Source organism: Theropithecus gelada, chromosome 11, assembly GCF_003255815.1.
Source record: "Theropithecus gelada isolate Dixy chromosome 11, Tgel_1.0, whole genome shotgun sequence".
NCBI lineage: Eukaryota > Metazoa > Chordata > Mammalia > Primates > Cercopithecidae > Theropithecus > Theropithecus gelada.
In genome coordinates, this window is record NC_037679.1 from 75,812,906 (window position 1) to 75,836,133 (window position 23,228).

General features: G+C 43.5%; 1 protein-coding gene across 4 annotated transcripts in view; it reads right to left on the reverse strand.

Moving 5' to 3' along the window:
• Positions 1 to 4,407: 4,407 nt before the first annotated feature.
• C11H12orf49 (chromosome 11 C12orf49 homolog) overlaps positions 4,408 to 23,228 on the reverse strand; it is a 25,883-nt gene continuing 7,062 nt past the window's right edge. Inside the window, exons 2-5 of one of the 4 annotated variants that reach the window (XM_025403528.1) lie at positions 15,380 to 15,536; positions 11,459 to 11,610; positions 10,922 to 11,035; positions 4,408 to 9,053 (exon numbers count right to left, since the gene is read on the reverse strand). In XM_025403528.1, coding sequence (XP_025259313.1) covers positions 8,970 to 9,053; positions 10,922 to 11,035; positions 11,459 to 11,610; positions 15,380 to 15,536 — 507 coding nt within the window. In that variant the 3' untranslated portion in view covers positions 4,408 to 8,969. The remainder of the gene's footprint in view (positions 9,054 to 10,921; positions 11,036 to 11,458; positions 11,611 to 15,379; positions 15,537 to 23,228) is intronic. The other 3 variants (XM_025403529.1, XM_025403530.1, XM_025403531.1) reach the window with 3 other exon arrangements.

Here is a 23,228-nt window from a genome sequence, read left to right on the forward strand (position 1 = left end):
ACACACACACACACACACACACACACACACACACACACACACACACAGAAGAATGCCGGTCTCAGAAGATGGGGATGGGACGCTGCACGTGCAGAGTGGCACATGGCGAGTGCTTCATAAATGTTTTTCTTTGTCTGGGTATGAATGGTTAAGAGGCCTGTCCCACTTTTTGTGTTGGCGGAGGGTTCAGGAGGAAGAAGGGGGTAGCTGTGGGTATTTATTTAAGACTTGGGTCTTCTCTGCACCAGAAGCATGCCCAGTTCCCTCTTCTGCAAGGGCTACTTTCCTGAGTCCCTGTTCACAAAATTGCCAGGACCCGGGAAAGAGTCCTGATTTGTCATCACCACCAGATGGTTCTCATCTATAGAAACAGCTTCATTGTTTTCAGGAGAGAGAGCTCCACGCAGGCACGGGGCCCATAATCTCTAGACAAGGATCACATTGAGGACAGAAAACCTATGGCATTGGTGCCACCAAGTGGCACAGAAAGCAATTGTCGGTATCTGTGCCACCCGCACCGCCTTGCTCTCCACTTTCCATCTCTCCATCTTCTTCTCCTTCCCTTGAAATCGTACCCGCAAGTGTCATTTGACTACACTGCCATCCTTCGAGGTCTGAAAGGGCTGCAGTGAGAATAAAGGGCTTTATGATCACAGCTGACTCGGCTCTGTAGTTCCTCCCCATGCTAAATCAGGTCAATGAGCTGATTTGTGTCAAATAAATTAGCCCAGCCGGCTGCTAAGCTGCTCCAAGCCTATCTGTCTCCGGCTTCCAGGTTGGCATTTAGCAGGCTGCAGGCACAGCCCAGGCAGGTATGGATGCCACGGACGGAGCTCGAGGAGCACGCCCTGAAGTGCTGCCCAGATGGAAACCTCCCAGGAGAAACTGAGTCCAGTGCGTGCCTAGGGAAGAGAGCACAGTGGATTCCAGCTCCAGACATCCTGCTGCAGATGCCACGGAGCATTTAGGAACATCTTTAAAAACTGAAGTCCTTTGTACCCTCGAAAACCACCATGTAGACCAGCAGCTTGCCAGGGCGGAGCCGGTGCTGGGGGAAATGTGGACCACCTCGAGCTCAAATAATCTTACAACACCAGGTAGCCAGTGAGATGGTCCACAGATCCTTCCCCAGCCTTTTTATGTTTCACATTTCTGCATTTAGCAGTTCACTAAAATAAATGACAGGCTCAGGAGATCTGGAGGGCCGTTTTCCCGATCTGTCTCTCTGCTCTCTCAGGAAAGTCGGAGTCATGCCAAGAGATGCCCTGCCGCGACAGGTTTCTTCAGCATCCCTAATGCAGGTCAACTCCGGCCGCGGCAAATGCGTATAATTTATTTGTGCAGAACAAAAAGACTTCTTTCCCCACTGCATAAAATCAGACAAGGAAAAAGCAGGCAAAGCTAAACTCCTGTGCAATTATGAGAGGATTTTAACCTCTAACCGGGCTTCAATCTTCCAGGCACGATGATAGAAGTGGAAAGCGCGCTTGCCTGCTCTGCAAATGAATTCGCTATCATTGGATTAAATCAATCTAACAGGAGCTAATTATTTTAAAATAATATGGACAGCGGGGTCCTACCTTTATTTACATACAAATACAAAATCCACGTTTATATACAAAATACAGGCAAAACGCTCCAGCGGAACTTTAATTAGTGGTTATCTCTAGGGGCTGGGAATCTAATTTGGCACAATTTAATTTCTTTGTAAGTTCGTACCTTTTAAGGTTTCTGCCTGGTAATCACAAAAGCAGAGAAAGGAAAGCCTTTTACTGAGCAATGCCTGTAGAAGCCCTGCTTAGGAGTTCCAAGACGCTCTGTGTATCTCAGGTTAAGCACACCTAAATAATTTAGCACTGCATTAAGGCTCAGAAATGTAGTACCGTTGTGTGCTTCTCTGCCAAAAGGCAGCTATTTTTATGACAGAAAACACAGCAGCTGTTTTCACAGGTGCAGGGCAGCAGTACATGGGAAGTTGGTCCCAGCAGAGAAGGATATGGTGTCTCTTTAAAACTGGAGGAGGAAGAGGCAGAAAATGGTGAGCCCCAGTTAAAATCTGCAAGAGAGGAGGAGGAAGGAAGCCCTGGTTCGGAGAAAAACGGGCTCCAGATGGCTGGGCTACATTTGCCCTGTGAAAATCAAAAGCCTGGGTCCCAGCCGCTGGGAGACATGGGCTCTGTCTGGTCTTGCTTTAACAGCCAGGGGGACTTTTGGCTTGTCACAAAAATTGGAATTTGGATCTGCAAGATACGCTAGCAATCACCCTTAATTGACAAATGAGGAAACCAAAGCCGGAGAGGGTAATTTACTCAAGGTCATTAAGGTCAGTGCTCTTGTCAATAAAATTAGGATATTACTCACATACTTCATACTGCTTTTGTTGCACACACACGCACACACGCGTGCACGTGTGCACACACAGAGCCAATGTATGGGAAACATCCCCAAGAATATATGTCATCACATTTACTATTCAAATTAGCATCAACTGGTCAAATATTTATTCAGGTAGTAACTTACTCAACATTTCTATCTTGACATCCCCCAGTACAACTTAATACAATGCCCCAATCCCCATAGGACAGGACAATATTCTCTCTCACTCTCGTTCTCTCTTCCTTAAGAATAGTGAGATGTGACCAACAGAGTCTGGAATCTTAAATTACTGATAATGGTGATCTCTCATTTAGCCAACACTTTTTTCCCCTCCCCAGACAGGATCTCACTCCGTGGCCCAGGTTGGAGTGCACTGGTGCAATCACGGCTCACTGCAGCCTCAACCTCTTGGGCTCAAGCCATCCTCCCGCCTCAGCCTCCTGAGTAGCTGGGACTACAGGCATGCACTACCGTGACTGGCTACTTTATTTATTTATTTATTTGTAGAGACAGGGTCTCCCTATGTTGCTCAGGCTGGTCTCAAATTCTGGGCTCAAGCAATCCTCCCACCTTGGCCTCCCGAAGTGCTGGGATTACAAGTGTGAGCCACCACACCCAGCTGCCAACACCACTTTCGATTTTGGGATACACTGTACAGTGATCAGAAGCTTACCTACCCCATGTTGCATTAAAAAAAGTATGAATTAAAAAATTCCAAGAATAAACTACCCTACCAAAAACTCTAGCAGTGCTGATAAACACCACATTTCTGAGAGTGATATGTCTTGGTCCTTCTGGTCTCATAGAGTGTATAGTCCTGAGAAAAAATAAACCTGGACTCGTGGTAAAAGATTTGAATAATTAACTGCTTTGCTCATGGGTGTAACTGGCAAGTCATTTTCTTTACTACAATACTAAAGACTGCACTTTCATTTTACACACAGTCCAGCGGTTCAACTCCACCATCCGGGACTAATTGAGTCGTACACAGGAAGGTCACTGAAGAGGTTCTGCGGAGATGCAGTCAGCCCGCATGCACGTCACCACTCGGCTCCCAGCTCAGGTGCAGACCGACGGCGACCGCTTGCTCCACTTTGCTCTGTGACAGCAGAGCAGATAAGGCATGTCGCAGATACATGCTGAAAGCAGGGTTGCCTGTACACAAAACTGTACTCACGCTGTGATAACACGCAAAAGGTCACACGCTGGAAGAGCCTTCCTCAACAAACAATAGACTAACCGGCCAGAGGTGGAGAAAGCTTCTCAGAGTCCCACTATCTTCGTTTTTCTGGCTCCTATTTACTTACATGATACCTTTTTAGTAGAATGACTAGTTTTCTAAACAGAATCTGTGATGACAGGCCCACATTTCTTCCCCAACCCCCACCTCCAAAGCCACTCCATTCAAAGAACTGCTGGCGAGGTGCTGGGGAGAGCCAATCTGTCGTGGAGGGGAGGCGTTCCTACTCCTCCAGATCCTTCTGCAGACAGGAAGGTGTCTGCATTTGGTGGAGTCCAAGAGTGCGGTGAGGACACAGTGGCAAAGTAATAATGCCATTCCTTGAGGCTGCGCCGGGCTGGTAGAGACATGTGAGGAAGTAACGTGTCCTGTGGGGATTTCAGGGTAATTTAATCAGCAGCACTTCAGCACAGCAGAAGGCAAGGGCAGGGAAATAATGAAGTCAGCACTCAGCTACCAGGAGCTCCTCTGTTCAACCTAAGGGGGACATGTGACCCCAGAGCAGGGCGGCTCACACTTCCAGCCAGGTAATTCTGTGTCGTGGGGGCTGTCCCGGGCACTGCACGATGTTGGGCACCATCCCTGGCCTCCCTCCACCAGTGCCCACAGTACTGCCCTCCTCCCCAGCTGTGACAAAAATGTCTCCAGACATTGCCAAGTGTTCCCTGGGGAGTAAAATGGCCCCTGGTTGAGCCCCACTGCCCTAGGTGAACTGGAAAAGTTGGTTTGTGAATATGTGAGCTTACTTGTTTCTAACACAGGGCTGAAAAACAAGAGAAGGGGACAAAGGCTGCTTTCATTTAAAAATATACTGTTGTAATCAGTGAGAAAAAGAAACAACATTGGCTAAGTCACGAATAGGCTTTTCACCATATGTACATGATACATAGCCAATCAAAACAAGGAATGGGGCTCATTCTACTAGAAATTAAATACATTCAAACAAGAACATTGAGATCCATTAGCAAAATGTTTAAAAATGTTATCACAGGGTTATCAGGGGTATGACAAAAATGGACACTCCCATACACACTAGGTGAATATATTGGTGAAAATAGTTCAGATAAACACACAACCATGTATGTAAAAGTATTTATCATCAATGCATTATTTGTAGTAGCAAAAACAACAAGCAGCCTTAGAAACCAGTTAATGTCCTCAGCAGGGAATTAATAATATTATTGTATATCCATGAAATTGACACCATGTGGCCACGCAAATGCATTACATAGGCCTCTATGTAACATAGGATATTCATTTGAGAATTGTTTTTCAAGAGGACAAAATGCTTTCATTTTTGCCTAGAAAATGGGGGAAGACAAAAATGGGTGGTGCGTATCTCTAGGTTGTGGGATTTTAGGTTATCCCAAGTTTCATCCTTACATGCTTCTGAATTATCTGAAATATCGTATCTTTAGCACGAGTTCTTTTAAAAAATAGTAACAATAGTAACAAGAGCTCTGTAATTCCTACCCTAACCCCAGGAGCCCACCCACCCGATCTGAGCCGACCCCTTACTGTCCCTGACATTGCTCCCCACTGACTTGCAGACACTGACTTTTTGCCAAGCTTCAGGCCTTGCTCACATCGACACTTCACAGCGACCCTGAGAGACAGATGCTATGACCCCATTTCACAGATGAAGGGCCTGAGACGCAGAGGAGGAAGACTGTCTTAGGCCACGCCGCTAGTAAGAAGTGGTAGTTCCCAACTCTAGAGTCCCAAAAGAATTCTGTCCTACCTGTGAAAAGTACATCCAATAAGCAGTACCTCGCTACATTTACAATTTATCTGCAGATCCCAAGGATGGGAAAAGCTGCACTCAGAAACTTGCAAATTGTGTAACTGTTCCCCACGATTCCCTTGGGGCCAACGCCGGCTGAGGCATCTCCAGGAGGCCCCAGTTGGGCTTGGGGACATGCTGAGAGGTGACAGCACTGCTCTCAAGTCCTATCTTCTGCTTCTGCAAAAGCTGTGGAGCTCACCCATCAATAGCAGATCCAGGCGGGCGCAATGGCTCACACCTGTAATCCCAGCACTTTGGGAGGCTGAGGCGGGCAGATCATCTGAGGTCAGGAGTCTGTGACCAGCCTGGCTAACATGGTGAAACCCCGTCTACTAAAAATACAAAAACTTAGCTAGGTGTGGTGGTGCATGTCTGCGATCCCAGCTACTCAGGAGGGTGAGGCAGGAGAATCGCTTGAACCCAGGAGGCGAAGGTTGTAGTGAGTCGAGATCACGCCATTGCACTCCAGCCTGAGTGACACAGCGAGACTCCATCTCAAAACAAACAAACTAAAAAACAGCTCTAGCACTGGCAGGTCCCAGGCCCTGCGGAAGGTGTTTCCCTCCCTCCTTTGACCTTGCCTGTCTCAAAGCCCTTTTCAGAGTCTCTTGTATGTTTCTTTCCCTGTTAGGACCAATCTTTACAACTTCAGCAAGCGCAGCAAATAAGATGCAGAACTGGGGGAGATGCGCTGTATGACTCAATTCCCTTGAGCCTAAAACACTCACTTATTAATAACATTTTTTTCTTTTTTTTTGAGATAGTCTCATGACTACAGGTGCATGCCCCCATACCCAGCTAATTTTTGTAATTTTAGTAGAGACGGGATTTCACCGTGTCAGTCAGGCTGGTCTGAACTCCTGCTGTCAGGTGATCCACCCGCCTTGGCCTCCCAAAGTGCTGGGATTTACAGGCGTGAGCCACCGCGCCCCACCGATAAAATTTTTTCTGAAGGTGTTTTCATCCCTTTTGTGATCTTCTAAACTCCCAACGTGTACCACACGCTTCGTTGGGCTCCAGGCAAACAAAACTTAGACAAAGTCCCTGATTCTAGAAACCCTCGGTCGAGGGAACCACAAACAAACCAGAGTGGAGGGCAGGCAGGGGTCCTAGACTGGGAGCTGGGAGCCTGGAGCGCGTGCCAGGTCCTCTGCAGCCCGGCTTTATTATGGAGGCTCAAACACTGTGAATTTCCAAAAACCGTGAACACACCCCTAGCTGACTGAAGTACAAAAAACATATCCCACAGCCACATGAAAATGACCTTTGGATCCTCCACCTAATTTGGGTGTTTAGGCCGCCTCGCCCCTCTTTTGGCCTGGACAATTGAAATGTATCTGCTCTCAGGGGAGACGCCCACCGTGTCAGGGCTGGAGCTGGCAAGAGACTGAGAAGAGGACTAGATCTAGAGTCAGAGATGGAGTTCTTGTTTGGCATCTGTCACTAAATCTCAGTGGGGACCCAGGAAGTCACTCCACCTCTCATATTTCCTCATCCACAAAGTGGAAATACAAGCAAGCTTAAGTCTCCATTGTAAGGTTGGAGTTCCTGTTTGTGAAAGCACTGGAAATGTAAAATGCACTCTTCAAGTACAAAGTCAGAGAGGATCCGTAAATAGGCACAGACTGCCCTTTGGTATAAACTGTTCACATTAAATCTACGTTATGTTGCTCAAGAGTTAAAATAAGCTCAAAGGAGAGGCGGATACCAATGTCAACCGGGGGAAGACCGACACTGAAATTCCAAACTGAGTTAGCAAAAACAATAGATGGATGAGACACGCAGACATGCCACGATCCGTCACATCAGAGTTCGATGTAGTCCTGCTGCAAACACATGGAATCGGGTAAGTCCAATGCCAACGGAATAGATTTCTTGGGATCTAATATTTTTAAAATTGCCTGACCAGCTTACCCTCTAGGAAAACTTACTTAAGGGAGGCAAATAACTTTGGGAGATGAGTATAAGAGGTAGCAGGAGGAAGTTAAGGAAGAACGCCACTACATACTGCAGGAATGTATTGGAAGGGAAACATGGCCCAAAGAAAAAGCTCCACCGGAAAAAAACGTTGAATACTGACCATAGAACTAGCACCTTGCTCCCAGGTCAATAATATGAACCAAAAAAATGACAGACCTTGCTCAATCCTGAGGTTCGTGAAGGAATATAGGAGAGTTGTGTGTTCATGTGACTCCTGAAACCAAAGAGCAGTACTATTCAAAGGGCATGTCTTCATCTTACGATCACATATTCTAGACCCTGAGCCGGAGAGTCTGCGTTACAGTAGGAAAAATGGGGAGTGTTTCATGCCTGTGGATTCAGGACACACCAGCAACCTACATGTGTAGCATTCTCTGAGTCATAATGACCATTCTCATCTCCCACTGAGGGCAGGTGTAAGACTCTTCTCTTGCAGTGCTCTGAGAGGAAGTTGGGCTTCTTCTTCTTTATAAATCATAGGGAAACCAAACATTTGTACCTGTTACATCCCCAAAGCTGAAGGCAATAAAGAATAAACACATACAGCAAGCTGCAAGGTGCGTGTTTAGGAATTGCCTCAACATTGGGTTTCTATTGACAGAACAGGGGAGGAGGTTGCCTCTGACCTTCCTGGGGCTCCCACTGAACCCTGGCTGAGTAGCCCACAGTTAATTTTAAGTGGCAAAAGAAATGAGAACAAATTCCTCCAGGAAGAGAAATTAGATTTCTGCTAAAACAGTGCTCTCCATAGGGTATACGAGCACATTCAACTGCCACTGGAAAAGAACCTGAGGGCAGGCACACAGCGCCCACTGCTAGAAATTTTGCAATTAGATTAGAATGGAAGAGTGTCTGAGTTTTCAGATAATTTTACACGTCAGGATATGGCTAACAGGTCATGTTCAGGGCCTATGCTTGATACTGTCGAAATACAAACAAAAATAACTGCCTAGAGAGAATATCCACGTCCTAAAAGAGAAAATGTTTTATCTGGGAGGAAGAATGATTTAACTCCTGAAACTCGAGAACACAGAACAACAACAAAAATAATTTCCTTGAACATATTCAACTAGAATGGCAAGGCATTTTCCTACATAAAACATTAGAATTTTCCCATTACTCTAAAGGAATCCAATAAATAATTTTACAGTGAAAGGGCCTGGATCAAAACGGAAAGTGACACCGGCCCCCGACGAACACAAGTCACAGGTCCCTGTGCAGGTCCCAGGGCTGGGTCATCCAAGAACTCCAGCAAAACCGCGAGCCCGGCCTCCGGTTTCCTCTTTCCCGAATGGGACTGGCTGGAGGGTCCAAGCTGCTTTACAGAAGAGTTCCATCTGGTAAGCCCGGGCGGTGAGCAAAGCCAACGATGACAACACGAGAAGTGGTCAAAGCCAAGGTTTCCTCACGCTGCCTTTGTCTTCTTCCCGCAGCCTGGCCCGATGGCTGAAGCTGGGCCCCAGGAGGCGAGTTCTTCGGCAGGGCCTCCTCACCCAGGCTGGAGCAAGTCCGCCGCGCCCGTCAACCCAGGCTGGAGCAAGTCCGCCGCGCCCGTCAACCCAGGCTGGAGCAAGTCCGCCGCGCCCCTCATGCGGGGAAGAGCTCGGGCGGGCTTTCTCCATAGCAATACTTTGCTATGGGGTCCCGGTAGGTGTTCTCATGCTGCACGCTCTGTTGGCAAAAGGAAGATAAGAGCGCGGTGAGAGTGAGCACAGCTTCACACACCTCCCTCTAGGAAGAGTGAGAGTGGATCGGGACTGTCAGACTCTCCCTGCAGGAGGCTGGCCGAGTCCATCTCCAAATGTCACTAAAGGCTCCAAGGCACTTTCTGGAACAAACAAGAATGCTCAACCCAGAACGCCAGCGCAGAGCATGAACACGGACATAACATCACTGTGGCACTGTTTCTTTTTGTGTACACCAGTGAGTAACTTCGCCGTGACCTGGTGACTCAAGACAACTACTTTTTCTCCAATTACTGGGAACAGTCTAAGATCCGATGGGCGTTCTGCACCTGATTCTGTGCTTCATTTAGTTCCCGGTAAGGCACGCTGCGGAGACACTAAGGAGATGCACTTTAAATCGCTTTCATAAAGTTTATGTACCTAAAAATTTGGTGCACGAGCCAATTCCTACAATACCATGCAAGCCTCATTTGGCTAAGCAAATTGGAAGTGTGATTTAAAGCAGACAATCATTCCTGATGGCTAATTTTTCAGCAATTTGTTTTCATACAAGCAACTTGAGTTTTTGGCTAGTCTAGAATTCATTAATTAGTCCAAGACCAATGCTAAGCAACAAACTTGTAAATATTCATCCAATTTAACAGACATATAGCCAAATCTTCTCTTTCTCGGGATACTTTTATCAAAACAAATCAAATGGCAATTGGGAAATCTTTTTATGGTAAAAAGACCAAGTTCAAAAGTATAGTAGCTTCACTGAAGACTAGAAATAATTCCTGGGTTTTATCAGTGAAGGAAAGAAAATACTTCGCCTTTTCTAGCGTTTCTCAGAATGAGAGAGAATCTGAATCAAAATGAGTCATGTGTTCAGCCTTCCTCCTCATTTCCTTTAAAGCTCATTCAAGTGGAAAGCTCTTCAAGCAAAACAAGACCATCAGGAATTTCTTAATGTTTTCAAATGCTCATTATAATCCCTGAAACATTTACCCAATGATACTGTATGCTCACAGAACAAACCAGAGACATGAGAAGGGGCATAAAATCAAAAGGTGGACTACAGAAATCTGGCAAAGGGTACAAGAGCTTTGGAGAATGACAAATGAGTCCGTTATCTCAGACGAAGCCAGTAAAATCTTAGAGACACCATGAATAGAAGCCAGAAGAAGTGTGCTTGTATAATAAACATGTCTGGTGATTTTACAAAGAGAGCTACGACAACTGCCCAACCACAATAGCTGAGAGCCGAGGAGACAGTGATGAAAAGGCAAAAGACTTTCAGACGCTTTCGGCAGCAGGTGCAATAATATTTAATGCCCAAAGAGCGAAGCATTTAATGACGGCACGCTAATATGTATTGAGAGCCTGACAGCCTACAGATTTATTCATGTATTTTTAAACATTCACCTGCCTCATCCCCTTGAATCCTAAATAAACGACGACTCCATCCCAGAACAAATTGCTACTTACTCTAAACAAGTGGTTACTGGAAAGCCTTAGTCATATTTCAAAGACGGGAGGAGGACCTTCTCTTAGGAGCTGGACTATTAGGACGCCACCAGACTTAAAAATAATTTTAAGCTTCCACTTAAGGAGCAAATGCACCAACCACATAGAAGAGATGCAAGTTAATTAGACCTTGATTTAATAAAAATGCTTCACCTCCCCTAACTTGTATAAATCTCACATTGACATTTTAAATACTATCATCACACTAAACAAAGCGTGACATAGCTTCATTTGAGTCTCTTCTCTTCTCCATTACCACCCCACCAAAAGGATCTCAGTGTGTATTTTCTAGTTTCCTTCTAACCGATCAGCTGCCATCCCACAGCTAGAGACATCACAGCTTCTGACCTGGGATGAGGTCCTGCATTTGGCCAGGCACAACTCAAAGTGATCTTCGACTGCCATGAAGAGGTTCTGGAATGCCACAGCTGCCCGGTTGAGGAAGCGCTCCAGGAGAAGTTGCTATGGAAACAAAAGTTAGTGCCTGTAATAAATTACCTAAGCCAGCAGAAGGTGACCTTGCCTATCTCTCCTAAACTAAGAGAATGCTGATACAGGGATGGGGAGGGGGGAAAGAGAAGGAGAAAAGAAGGGAGGGGAAGGGACACACGCATGCATACACGTGCATGCCAAAGCACCCTGGGTATCTTATTCATTAGATATGTGATTAGCAATACAATGGTCCATTCTGCAAAAGAACCATTCAAGCAACTGGGAACCACCTCCTTTCACGTTAGATAAAAGCTACTGTGCAGCAATTTCTGACACCTACAAAGTTCCTAAGTTTTATTTTCAGAAGAGCCTCACATGAACAGCCTAATGCTCATCATAAAACAAAGGCCAAAAGAAAAACGGAGTCGCAGAACCAGGAGCAACTCCCCATACCTTGTTGGGCTGCAGGCAGCAGGAGACACAGTACTCATAGGCGCTGCAGCAGCCGTTGGGCCAGCAGCCATCACAGCAGTACTGCTTCGTGCTAGGGACATTGACGTTACAGCAGCCATTTACCAGCAAATCCTTCCTCTCACAAACGTAGCCTGAAAGTCAGAGACCAACCTTAGCATAAAACCAGCAGCCTTGCCACCTCCCTACCAGGGATGACCATGAAGCAGCAGTGAAAGTATAGAGACAGAAGCTGGAGTCTGGGGCATCATCCCAAGCACCGAAGAGCTGGAAACTGGACATAATGTGAGTCGGACTTGCTTTCCCCATGCAGTCATTGACAGGAAGCAGGCACTCCCCTGTTATCGCCAGACTACACGTCGGAACCTACCTACACCTACTGTTTAGTCTGCTGGCACATGTTTGATTTCATCACCAGGTCAAGCTATAGCTACGTTCTCCTGTTCTAACCTATGCAAGCCAACATCTCATCTGTGCCTGAAGAAAAAATGTCATTCTTTTCTGAACAAAAACTTTAAAACAGAAAAAAAACCAAGGCACTGATTCACAAAAGTGAGATCCTTCTAGATTGAGCAAACAAAGCACTCTTTACAAATATCTTTCAGACGCTCGCTGCTTACTGAATAATTTGGAGGATTATAAAAATAGAAATATTCACATCTAACTCTTATAAACTGATTTGTACGTGTACACGCCAGGGACTCAATCACCCCTCGGCCTTTGGGAATGCAGTTGTCTAATACTCAAGAAAGAAAAAAATCTCCTAATCCCTCCCTTCAACTTTTTATAAATCCCATCATCTATATACACATGCCCCCTCCAACCCAGCCCATTCATGCCCAACTTTAGAGAAAAAAAATCTCCTTACAAAAGCTAATGTATTGTTCAGAGCTGCTAAACAGACATTTCTCTACATCCTTCTGGGAATGGGACAGAAAAATGTAAGGATAAGTCCATAAGGGCCACCAATGGCCCTGAGGAAACTCCCAGGTGCACACATGAGCTCCCAGGTGCACGTTCAGGCCCACAGGTGCAGAGCAGCTGCTCCCCGCATCGCTGCATTCCAAACGCCCAGCTTCTTCATCCTCAGAGAAGGAGACTTGCTGAAGTATATATAAGGTTGTTTTCAGAAACTACTTTAGAAAACAAAGTCTGTTCAAAAGCAGGAGGCACCAGTAGAACAATGGTAATGAAGAAACTAAAAGGGCCCTCACTTAAGACTTGAGCAAATGAGGCCTATAGAGAACCAGGTTCTGGATACTTGGGAATCGGTGCCTTTTGTTGTAGTTGTTGTTTATGTTATTCTGTCTTCTAAATTAAGAGAGGATGATTCTAATGCTATAGTAAATGTTTCTTGGGATTCTTCCTATTTCTACTCATTTTCTTTACAGGGACTAGAAACCAACACAAAATGTAAATAAGTTAGTTAGCATTTTCCTCAAAATTCTGCTCAAAATAATAAACATACAGCAACTCTATATAATGTGACTTAAACTCTGCCAGTTGAAATTCTCTTTCTGCCCTTTACTTTTCATCTTGTAAGTGTCAGCATCTCAGGCATCCTTTTTTTCCCCCCACTGCCAACTTACAGTATTCGGCCTTGAAATGCAGCTCTTTCTAGCTTGGTGAATGCAAGCTCATCAAGAACTCTCACCTTGCATCAGACATCTACTCACTCAAATGTTATCTCCAACAAGCAGTCCTGTAAGATCACAACCTCATACTGTGTTGCTATTGCCTTGAAAATTAACTTCCAGCCTATTAAAAGTTTGTAAATGCAAGTGATCTTATTTAATAATGTGTTACCCTGGCAATATTCACAGCAGCATCTGTTTGCTAAGAGGCGTAAGTTCTTACATGCTTTCTTTACTAAACTACTTACTTCACCCATATTCATGGAGAAAAATAAAACCTGTAGCTCTTGGATTTTTACTGATTGATTGATTCCTTCATTTCTGGACTCAAGGAGTCCAAGAGTCTGTCTCATCTAAATTAATCAAAAGAATATTCTTTCACTAGCTAAGATAAAAGATGACAAACTGCGCTCACAACCCAGCGCTAAAACATTAGAATGAGTGTGTAAGATTTCATGTGTTCTCACTGAGTGTCACACATCCTGTAAGAAGCTCTGAACTCCAAGTCAATGTCTGCCTATTGACTATGTCATCTTGTGGAAGTCACTTCCTTTTGCTAAACTTCACTCTGCTTGTTAAAAAACAAAACCCACATTATTTTCAGTATGATTTGCTTTTTCAATGTGATCTTAAAAACATAGCTTGTCACTGGCATCACTGCTGAGTTGGGAATGCATTCTGGTACAAAACACTCTAACCTGAGGTGGGCAGTTTTCTTCCAGCTCCTTTCTTTATTTTCAAATAATCTCATCTCTGGTTTGGAGACTTTGAGATCTTTTTAAAGTGTTCTTATTTTGCAAGGAATGCAACCCCCGCTTTTTTAAGCAATAATGCACTGTGTTTTTCTCTTAATTTTTTTTTAGACAGGGCCTCACTCTGTCACCCAGGCTGCAGTGCCGTGGTGTAATCACAGCTCACTGCAGCCTTGACCTCCCCAGGCTCAGATGATCCTCCCACCTCAGCCTCCCGAGTAGCTGGGACTTGGGAGGCTGAGGTGTGCCACCTGCAGTGTGCCACCACATCCAGCTAATTTTTTATCTTTTATAGAGACAGTTTTGTTATGCTGCCCTGGCTGGTCTTGAACTCCTGGGCTTGAGTGCTCCTCCTGTCTTGGCCTCCCAAAGTACTGGGATTACAGGTGTGAGTCACCACATCGGCCTGTGGCTTTCATTTTCAAGACAGCAAGTGTCTTCATTTAGTTCAGATTCATTATGTATATGAAGATTCTAACACGTTACCTATAGCAATTTCTATACTGTCACGTTCATAATCCATTTGTTCTGAGACTTTTTGAAACAGGGCAAAATTTGCTCTTGAAAAAAAAAAAAAACATGTTATTTGCAAACCACCAGCAGAAAAGAAAATCTGTAAAACAATCAGGGAACTTTACATACTGTTGGATATTTGACATTAGGAGAAATTGTTACTTTTTTTGATGTGATAATGGTATCACGTTTATGGTTTATAAAAGTCTTTGGCAATGTTGGGCCAGTTCCTTAACCTTTGGTGCTATGTCTTCACCTATAATATGAGGATAGCAGTATCCACCTCATAGGACTGTTGCGAAAATCAAAGGCGATAGCCCAGTGCCCAGCACATAGGAAGGGCTCCATGAGCGCATGCTAAGCACTAGCAGGAGTCTCACTGTTTGGGAAGACTCAACATTCTTTAAGTGGGAGGAGCTTAGCAGGTGTCTAGTCCACCACCTTGCCCAGGCACAGTCTTCTGACAGCTTACAAGGAAGTGCGAAAACCGTATCAAATAGATTTACATTTTCACTGTTAAGAGTCATACCTTTTGAATGTGTTTATAATTACTTTGAAATTATCTGGTCAGTCAACAAGTACACTTCTTGAGTGTCAACACAATGTGAATTTTACTCAGGTCACCACGAAGGAAAACTGAGCTCTTATCCTACAGAGTTCACCATCAAGATGAGAAAAAAAGATTGGCAAGATGGGGAAATAGTGAGGCTGGGGAGAAATTGTCAGAAGTGGCCTGGGGACTAATGCATGACATAGTGCTCATGCTGTAAGTTGTAGGCAGAAGGAACTTTTAAGAGTTAGAGTTATCAAAACAAGCTTCTCTGATGTTGAAGGGAACCTTGAATGATGAGTAGGGTATAGAAGACAAAAACCTGGGGAATGCTGCAAATGAGCGAGGAGGGGAAATGTGTTGCAGAGGAATCCCTAGTAAAACAAAAACCCTATGAATGGCCCAACCAGTCTACGCTCCTGATCGCCTGGAGAGGAAGGGAAGCCAGCCTCACCGAGTTCGTCCGTGATGAGGTGCTTCCCTTGAATGGAGTTGCGGCACTGATTGCTCGGACGACTGCTATTGCCCAAGTTAAACTGCACTTTCCACGGGATGGGCTGATTATGGTCATGAACCTGGAGGAGATTCCTATCTCTCACTGCCCTCTCCTCCTGCAAAGAAACCATAAGTGAGAAGGTTAAGTATCCAGTATCCTTTCTTACAATTTCACCAATTTTTCATAGAAGCTACAGTAAGAGGACAGAAATACTATAAAAGGCTTACACTACAGGAATCTGTACTCTCCTGGTACAAGCAAAGCCTGAGCCAAAGACATAAAATAAACCTGAAGGAAAAAGTAATAAGCTAGCGCTATGCTTCAAAACTGGCATACTTACATGCGTGGCTTCTGGATGACGTGCACATTATAAATGTGTATAAAAGTGTTAATTTTATGAAAAAATTGGAGAGGAAAAGTTTTGGACTTTTTCTTTCTGATGACAAGTAATTTAAAATATTTTTCATATTAAAACAAATACATTGTGGAACAGAACTTAAAATGTGAATGCACTTTTTAAAGAGCAGAAGAAACTTTTGTGACTCTCATCTCAGACATCTAGAGCACAAAGTCCCTTTCATTTGCAGTTACAGGTACTTTGGTGGAAGACGTTTGGGAAAATGTGAATTAGGAGTCTGATTTTAGGAGCAAAATGAAGCATGTCAACTTGCGAATTTCTTCTGTGAAGGACCACTGAGTATGTAACCCTCTGCCGAACACGCCCGGGTCAGCCAGCCCTCTACCCATACAAGCAATTAGAAGAGTTGCCCTGGAGTCAAGAGTTTAAGACCATCTCTTCTGGCCTTGAAGAAGCTATGTCCAGTAGGAGTCAGCTTTCAAAACTACCTTTTCTATACTGTTATAATATTTTCTACACTGTTAAAAAAAAAAAAAAAAAAAAAAAAAAAACCTAAGGAGGAAGCTGCCTAACTGCTAGAAAACAAGCCAAGCTTGAGAGAGCCTCTTCTGAATGCTTCAGTGGATTCCTGGATAACAAAGCAATAAGACTCCCTCCCAAAGGCTCTTTAATGTACTTGAAACATTCACTATTCTAACGGAGTTCTGCGGCTGTTATCTTTAAAAATAACCTGTTATGTGTCGCTTTTTAAGCAAAACGGGCTAATCTTGAAAATTTGATGAAGAGGCTTATATACTTAAAAAATGGTAAAGATCTTTATAGTTACTAAAATTTATCTAGGAAAGTAATCTGGGAAGATCTATTAGTATTTTAAAAATACGTATCTACATACAGTGTGGCCCAGGAAACTCAGGTCTATCCTATGGAAAACACCAATGTATAGGGAAACACAGGGATGTTTACAACATGATCATTGCAATGGTATAAAAAACCTGAAACCCGCCAGGCGTGGTGGCTCATGCCTGTAATCCCAACATTTTGGGAGGCCAAGGCCGGTGGATCACCTAAGGTCAGGAGTTTGAGACCAGCCTGGCCAACATGGTGAAACCCCACCTCTACTAAAAATACAAAAATTAGCCGGGTGTGATGGTAGGAGAATTGCACGAACCCAGAAGGTAAAGGCTGCGGTGAGCCAAGATCACACCATTGCACTCCAGCCTGGGCGACGAGCAAAACTCCGTCTCAAAAACAAACAAACAAACAAACAAAACCCCTGACACCCCAGTAACAGAGAAATGACTGAATGAACACGGGTATAACAATACTGTTACAACCAAACTTAGATACGACTGATAGCTATTTAACTAGAGTAGCAGTTCTACAACCTGACTTTTGCACATTAGATTAACGAAGGCAGCATAAAAACAAATTCTGATTCCTAAGCCCACCTATGGGCAAGAAAAATCTGTGGAGACCTGGGAATCAGTATTTTTAAAGTACCTAGATGATTTCAATACAAAGACAGGGTTGCAGACCAGGGCATGACTATAGTGTATTATTAAGGGAAAAAGCAAGTTGCAGAATAATGTGCCTATCACACATATTATGATAATAATTATGATAACAAGCACATATAGGTTTGTAAGAGCTCAGATAATGGTATGGAAAGATATACAGTAGTCTCCCTTACCCATGGTTTTACTTTCTGAAGTTTAACAGTTATAGTTAACTGTGGTCCAAAAATATTAAATGAAAAACTGCAGAAGTAAACAGTTCCTAAGTTTTAAACTGACCACCGTTCTAAGTAGCATGGTGCAACCTCACGCCATCCCATTCCGTCCCGCCCAGGCTGGGCATCATTCCTTCATCCAGCATATCCATGTTAGTCACTTAGTAGTCACTCAGTTACCAGGTCGAAAAACAGTATGGAGAGGGTTTGGTACTAGCCGCAGTTTCAGGCTTCCACTGAGGGTCTCAGAACAGACAAGGGGGAACTACTATACTACAGACTATTAACATGGGAGGGACATATGTGGTTATTAAAATTATCTTTAATCATCTTGGGAATATTCTTTTTAATTTAAAATAAAGTGAAAACAACATTAAAAACGATTATTAACAACAGAAGGAAATTAAGTAAAGATTCTGTAGGAACTTTCTATTATACTTAGAACTTTTCTGTATATCTACAATTATTCAAAAAATTGTTTAAAAAACACAATTACCAACACTAAAGGCAAAAATTGTCCATAATCTCATCAACTTAAATAAATTCTATTTGTTTTTGCATATTGGCTTCTAGCTTTTGACCTCAACATTTATACAAATTAGGATGTTTTGCATTCAGCTCTTCTTGACACTAATTGGATAGTAAAACATTTCCAAGTCCCTACATTACCTTGATAATCACATTTTCGAGGCTATCTAATAATCCGTCATGTTGATGTGCCATCATTTAGTAAACACATCTTCTATAGATCAACATCAGGCCCAGGTTTCTGTTAGCACAGATAATATTGCAATAAAATGTGGAGTTTTTAAAACAATTCTCTTGAATAACTTGTAGTAAAACGCTATGTAGTGCCAAATGATTTCCCACATTATACCTACCATCTGTAATAGTACCAGCATTTAAATAACAGTGTTTACAATTTGACCACAACTCCACCGGTACCGGATTTTGTTCTTTAATTTACCGTCTTTCAAGGTGGCTTTAATTTCTATTCTGCCCCCTCCCTTTTGTTTCTTTGCAAAGAAAGAACTGGTACTAGCAGGACCAGAACGGGTCATACAAAAACAACATCCGTATTCCTCAGTCATTGTGAGAAGAGGAGCTAAGTGCAGGAGCCTTGGGAGTATAGGACAAATCACTTAGGAGCATGCTGCTTAACTACCTGTAAATTCATACTCTTCTGCTCTACTGGGACCCTATCAGTTAACTGCATCATCAAGCTATGTGCAAACTAAACTGAGCTGCAAATGCTACCCTAGATAAATTAATAGCCATAAAGACTATTAAGAGCTTGGTCAAAGTACAGTAAACTGGATTTTACGACAAGGTTAAAAGTGCCCTTAACATTACTCCCACGCTATCCTGTTGTTGTCTGGAAAGAAAACAAGAGTTCACGGTCAAGTGCATCCCAGAACGACCCCTGCCACATAATGACATTCCTGGTAAACAGGAAAGCAATTCTCCCAGCACTTCAATGCATTTTCAAACACGAATACTCAAGACCTTGCCAAAAGGATAGTGAAGGCATGTAGCAGAAATGACTTAGCAATGTTTGCTTTTTTGAAGGCCCAGTCTTGCAAAGGGTGCTGAGGGCACTCCTTCACAGGATAGGGGGCTTTCTACCTTTCCTGAACTGTTTCACCTATCCTATTAGGCTGTCTCAATTTTAAGCTTTTCTTCATATTTGTTTTTTTTAAATTCGAAATTCATTCAAAGGTATCTAGTTCTTACAGAATGCTAAGGATACAGAGACGAACGGCAGTCCGGTTCTGTATTCGAAGAGCCTCAGAACTGTTGAGGAAGGGGTACGTCCATATATCAGTGCAAAATCAAGCACTGCAGATGCTGTGACACATGTCCACGTGGGGTGCGGTAGGTACAAAGAGAAGAGCAGGAGCCAAAAGTACCTGAGGGCTTTCTTCCTAATTGTAAAGAGCTATAGAAACACACTGTGATTACGAATGTGTTGCTTTGTGTCTGACTTCAGAAGGGGTATATTCATAACTGTGCTGTATACTTTTCAGGAGTTATCACAGGTCAAGTGAGATAAATGTCCCACGTAAGCAGTAAAGCACGGAAACATAAGGCACTCTTGTCATTAGGAGAGACTTGCTTATGAACCTCAAAAAAGAGAGGGGAGGTGGAGAAAGGCCAGAGGGTACTCCAAATGTCTAGTATTTTGGGAAATGGCTAAATGCAGCCTGATAATGGAAATTTTTAGTTATAAAAATCATATTTCCAAACAGCTTTTAAAGATAGGGAAATACTTATATGTTAAGTGAAGAAACGGTATGCCTCAACTATACAAACAAAAAGTATGAAAAATGGCAGGAAGAAAACATGCCCAAATGCGAACAGTGGATGCCTTTGGTTAGTGAGATTATGGGTAACTGTTCCCCTCCTCTACCCTGTGCAACATGAGACAAACACTCTGAAATATATATATATATATATATATCTTAGTAATCAGTGAAAAACAAAAAAATCCCCACCAAATTAGCAACTCTCATACTATATGATATATACTTCACTTTAGACAGTATCTAACTTGGCACCAGTTTACACTTAGCTCCTTTAAGGCTGAACATGTTCATGTACTTTCAAGGAGTTATGCAAACAGCGCTGAGACTTTCAGAAAGTCTCATTTGAACACGTATGAGAACATCTGGTTACACAAGAGGAACTCTAAGGACCCTTCCAACTCCCAAAATCGAAACTTGTTTAATCTCAGGTCAAATGCCTCGATAGTTAAGCCCGCCCTGCCACTAGATCATGTCATCTTGTTTTGTTTCCTTCGTAACATACATCATTATCTGAAATCACCTTGCTTATTTACTATCTCTCCTCCTTACCCGCTAGCGCAATACAGGCTCTTGGAGGGGAGAGACGTCAGCTGCTTTGCCCACTCCGTCTCCGCCATCCAGCAGAACAGTGCCTGGCACACAGTTGGTGTTATCTGTTAAATAAATGCACCCAAGAAACCTGGTACCATTCACCATTCCCAACCCTTCCCTCAATGGCATCCCCAACATCATCACTGATTTCTCCTGTCTCCCAACTCTACAATTTAAGTTATCCCCCTAAGCATTAATTAACATGAAAACCAAAGAAAAGAGGAATTCAAAGCAGCAGAGAGGATAACCAACTATTCTCCAGGCAAAAGCTGCCGCATCTGCTCCACGAGTTTCCAGTCTCACTGCAGCGGAGCTAAGGGGCACGAGGAGCTTCACAGTGTTCATAGCCTCTTCTCAATCAATGCTACACACCCTGGACCCGTACATTCCATCTCACCATCTCCATTTTACAGAGGAAGAACCCCAACTCCCTCAAGGCCCACAGCTAGGGAGTGGAAGACCCCCCAAACTGAGGCCAGCTGAGCAGCAGTGCCTCTGCGGGAGCACTCAGAACAGCGGGGCTCAAAGTCTTTGGTCCTGGAACCCTTTCTAATCTTTTTTTTTTTTTGAGATGGAGTCTCGCTCTGTCGCCCAGGCTGGAGTGCAGTGGCCGGATCTCAGCTCACTGCAAGCTCCGCCTCCCGGGTTCACGCCATTCTCCTGCCTCAGCCTCCCGAGTAGAGACGGGGTTTCACCGTGTTAGCCAGGATGGTCTCGATCTCCTGACCTCGTGATCCGCCCGTCTTGGCCTCCCAAAGTGCTGGGATTACAGGCTTGAGCCACTGCGCCCGGCCACCCTTTCTAATCTTAAAAATTACTGAGGACCTCAATACGTGGGTTTATGTGAGTTATGGCTATTGATGCCTACCGTATTGAAAATTAAAACATAAATCCTTAAAATGTTTATTTTAGATCATTTTTATTCATTTAAAAACAACAATGAATTCAGTACATGAGTTTTTTTATGAAAAAAACACTTTAAAAAAACATAGTAAGGAGAGGGGCAATGTTTTTATATTTCTGCAAACTTTTTAATGTCTCCCTTAATGGAAGACAGCTGAATCTCCGAAGCGACCTCTATATTCAATCTGTCACAATATATTGTCTGCGTTGGAGCACACGAAGAAAATCTATTTCACACAGATGTGTAGTTGGAAAAGGGAGGACTACTTTAATAACTTTCACAGAAAATTATGGATAATACTGTACCATACTTGACACTAAATACTACACCAGAATTTGACAACTGCAGGTTACTAAAAGTTCACTGCACACAGTGCAGCCAGTTTGGAGAACAGTTGTGCAGTTCCTCAAAAAGTTCAACACAGATTTACCATCTGACCCAGTAATGCCACTCCTAGGAATATACCAAGAGAAATGAAAACGTGTCCACACGAAAACTTGTAAATGAAGGTCTGTAACAGCATTATTCATAATAACTAAAAGGTGGAAACAACCCAAATGTCTCTCAACGAAGAATGAATAAAGAAAATGTGACAGATGCAAGCGACGGAATATTATTCGGACATAAAAATGAAGTGCTAATACATGCTAGGACATGGATGAACTTTGAAAACATTATGCTAAATGCAAATGCCAGTCAAAAAAGACCACACATTATAGAATGTCAATTACATGAAATATCTAAAATAGGCAAAAGTATAGAAACAAAGTAGATTACTGAATGCTTAGGACTGAGGGGTAGGGGGAAGAAGATGATTAAGATGTTTTAAAACTACTGGTTTGTGAATATACTACTTTTTAATTTTTTTTTTTTTTTTTTTTTTTTTGAGACAGAGTCTTGCTCTGTCACCCAGGCTGGAGTGCAGTGGTGGATCCTGGCTCAGTGCAACTTCCGCCTCCCAGGTTCAAGTGATTCTCCTCACTCAGGCTCCCGAATAGCTGGGATTACAGGCATGCGCCACCACACCCTGCTAATTTTTGTATTTTTAGTAGAGACAGGGTTTCACCATGTTGGCTAGGCTGGTCTCAAACTCCTGACCTCAGGTGATCTATCTGTCTCAGCCTCCCAAAGTGCTGTGACTACAGGTGTGAGCCACCGTGCCCAGCCTGTGAATATACTACAAATCAGCATTATATACTTTAAATGGGTGAACTGTATGATATGTGAATTATATCTCAATAAAACTTACCAAAAAACCCAGTTTCTTCAGCACAACGTGGCATCTGAAACCATATCAATGAATTTTTCATAAACTGTTCATATCCATGAGTCTGTCTTGCACATTGAACAGATCTTATGCAGATCTTCTAATTGACACATTTTCATTATACAATACTAAAAAAATCACATTTGTTAATATCACCAGGGATTTAATCTTTAGGTGTTAGAAAGTTACAAGCTAAGGGTAGCAGATACACATCTTCCAAAATTCTAATTTTCACTTGAAAGCTTAAATATTATCATTGGTAAATAATGTCAGATGTTTTCTGTAAAGTAACAAGCTCACTTCGTTTTCAAGAAAACGTCTACCAAATACCCAAATCTGAATAACTAGTGTTATCAGTTGTTCTTTCAAGAAAAAATAGTGTTCCGGCCGGGCGCGGTGGCTCAAGCCTGTAATCCCAGCACTTTGGGAGGCCGAGACGGGCGGATCACGAGGTCAGGAGATCGAGACCATCCTGGCTAACACGGTGAAACCCCGTCTCTACTAAAAAAAATACAAAAAACTAGCCGGGCGATGTGGCGGGCGCCTGTAGTCCCGGCTACTCGGGAGGCTGAGGCAGGAGAATGGCGTGAACCCGGGAGGCGGAGCTTGCAGTGAGCTGAGATCCGGCCACTGCACTCCAGCCTGGGCGACA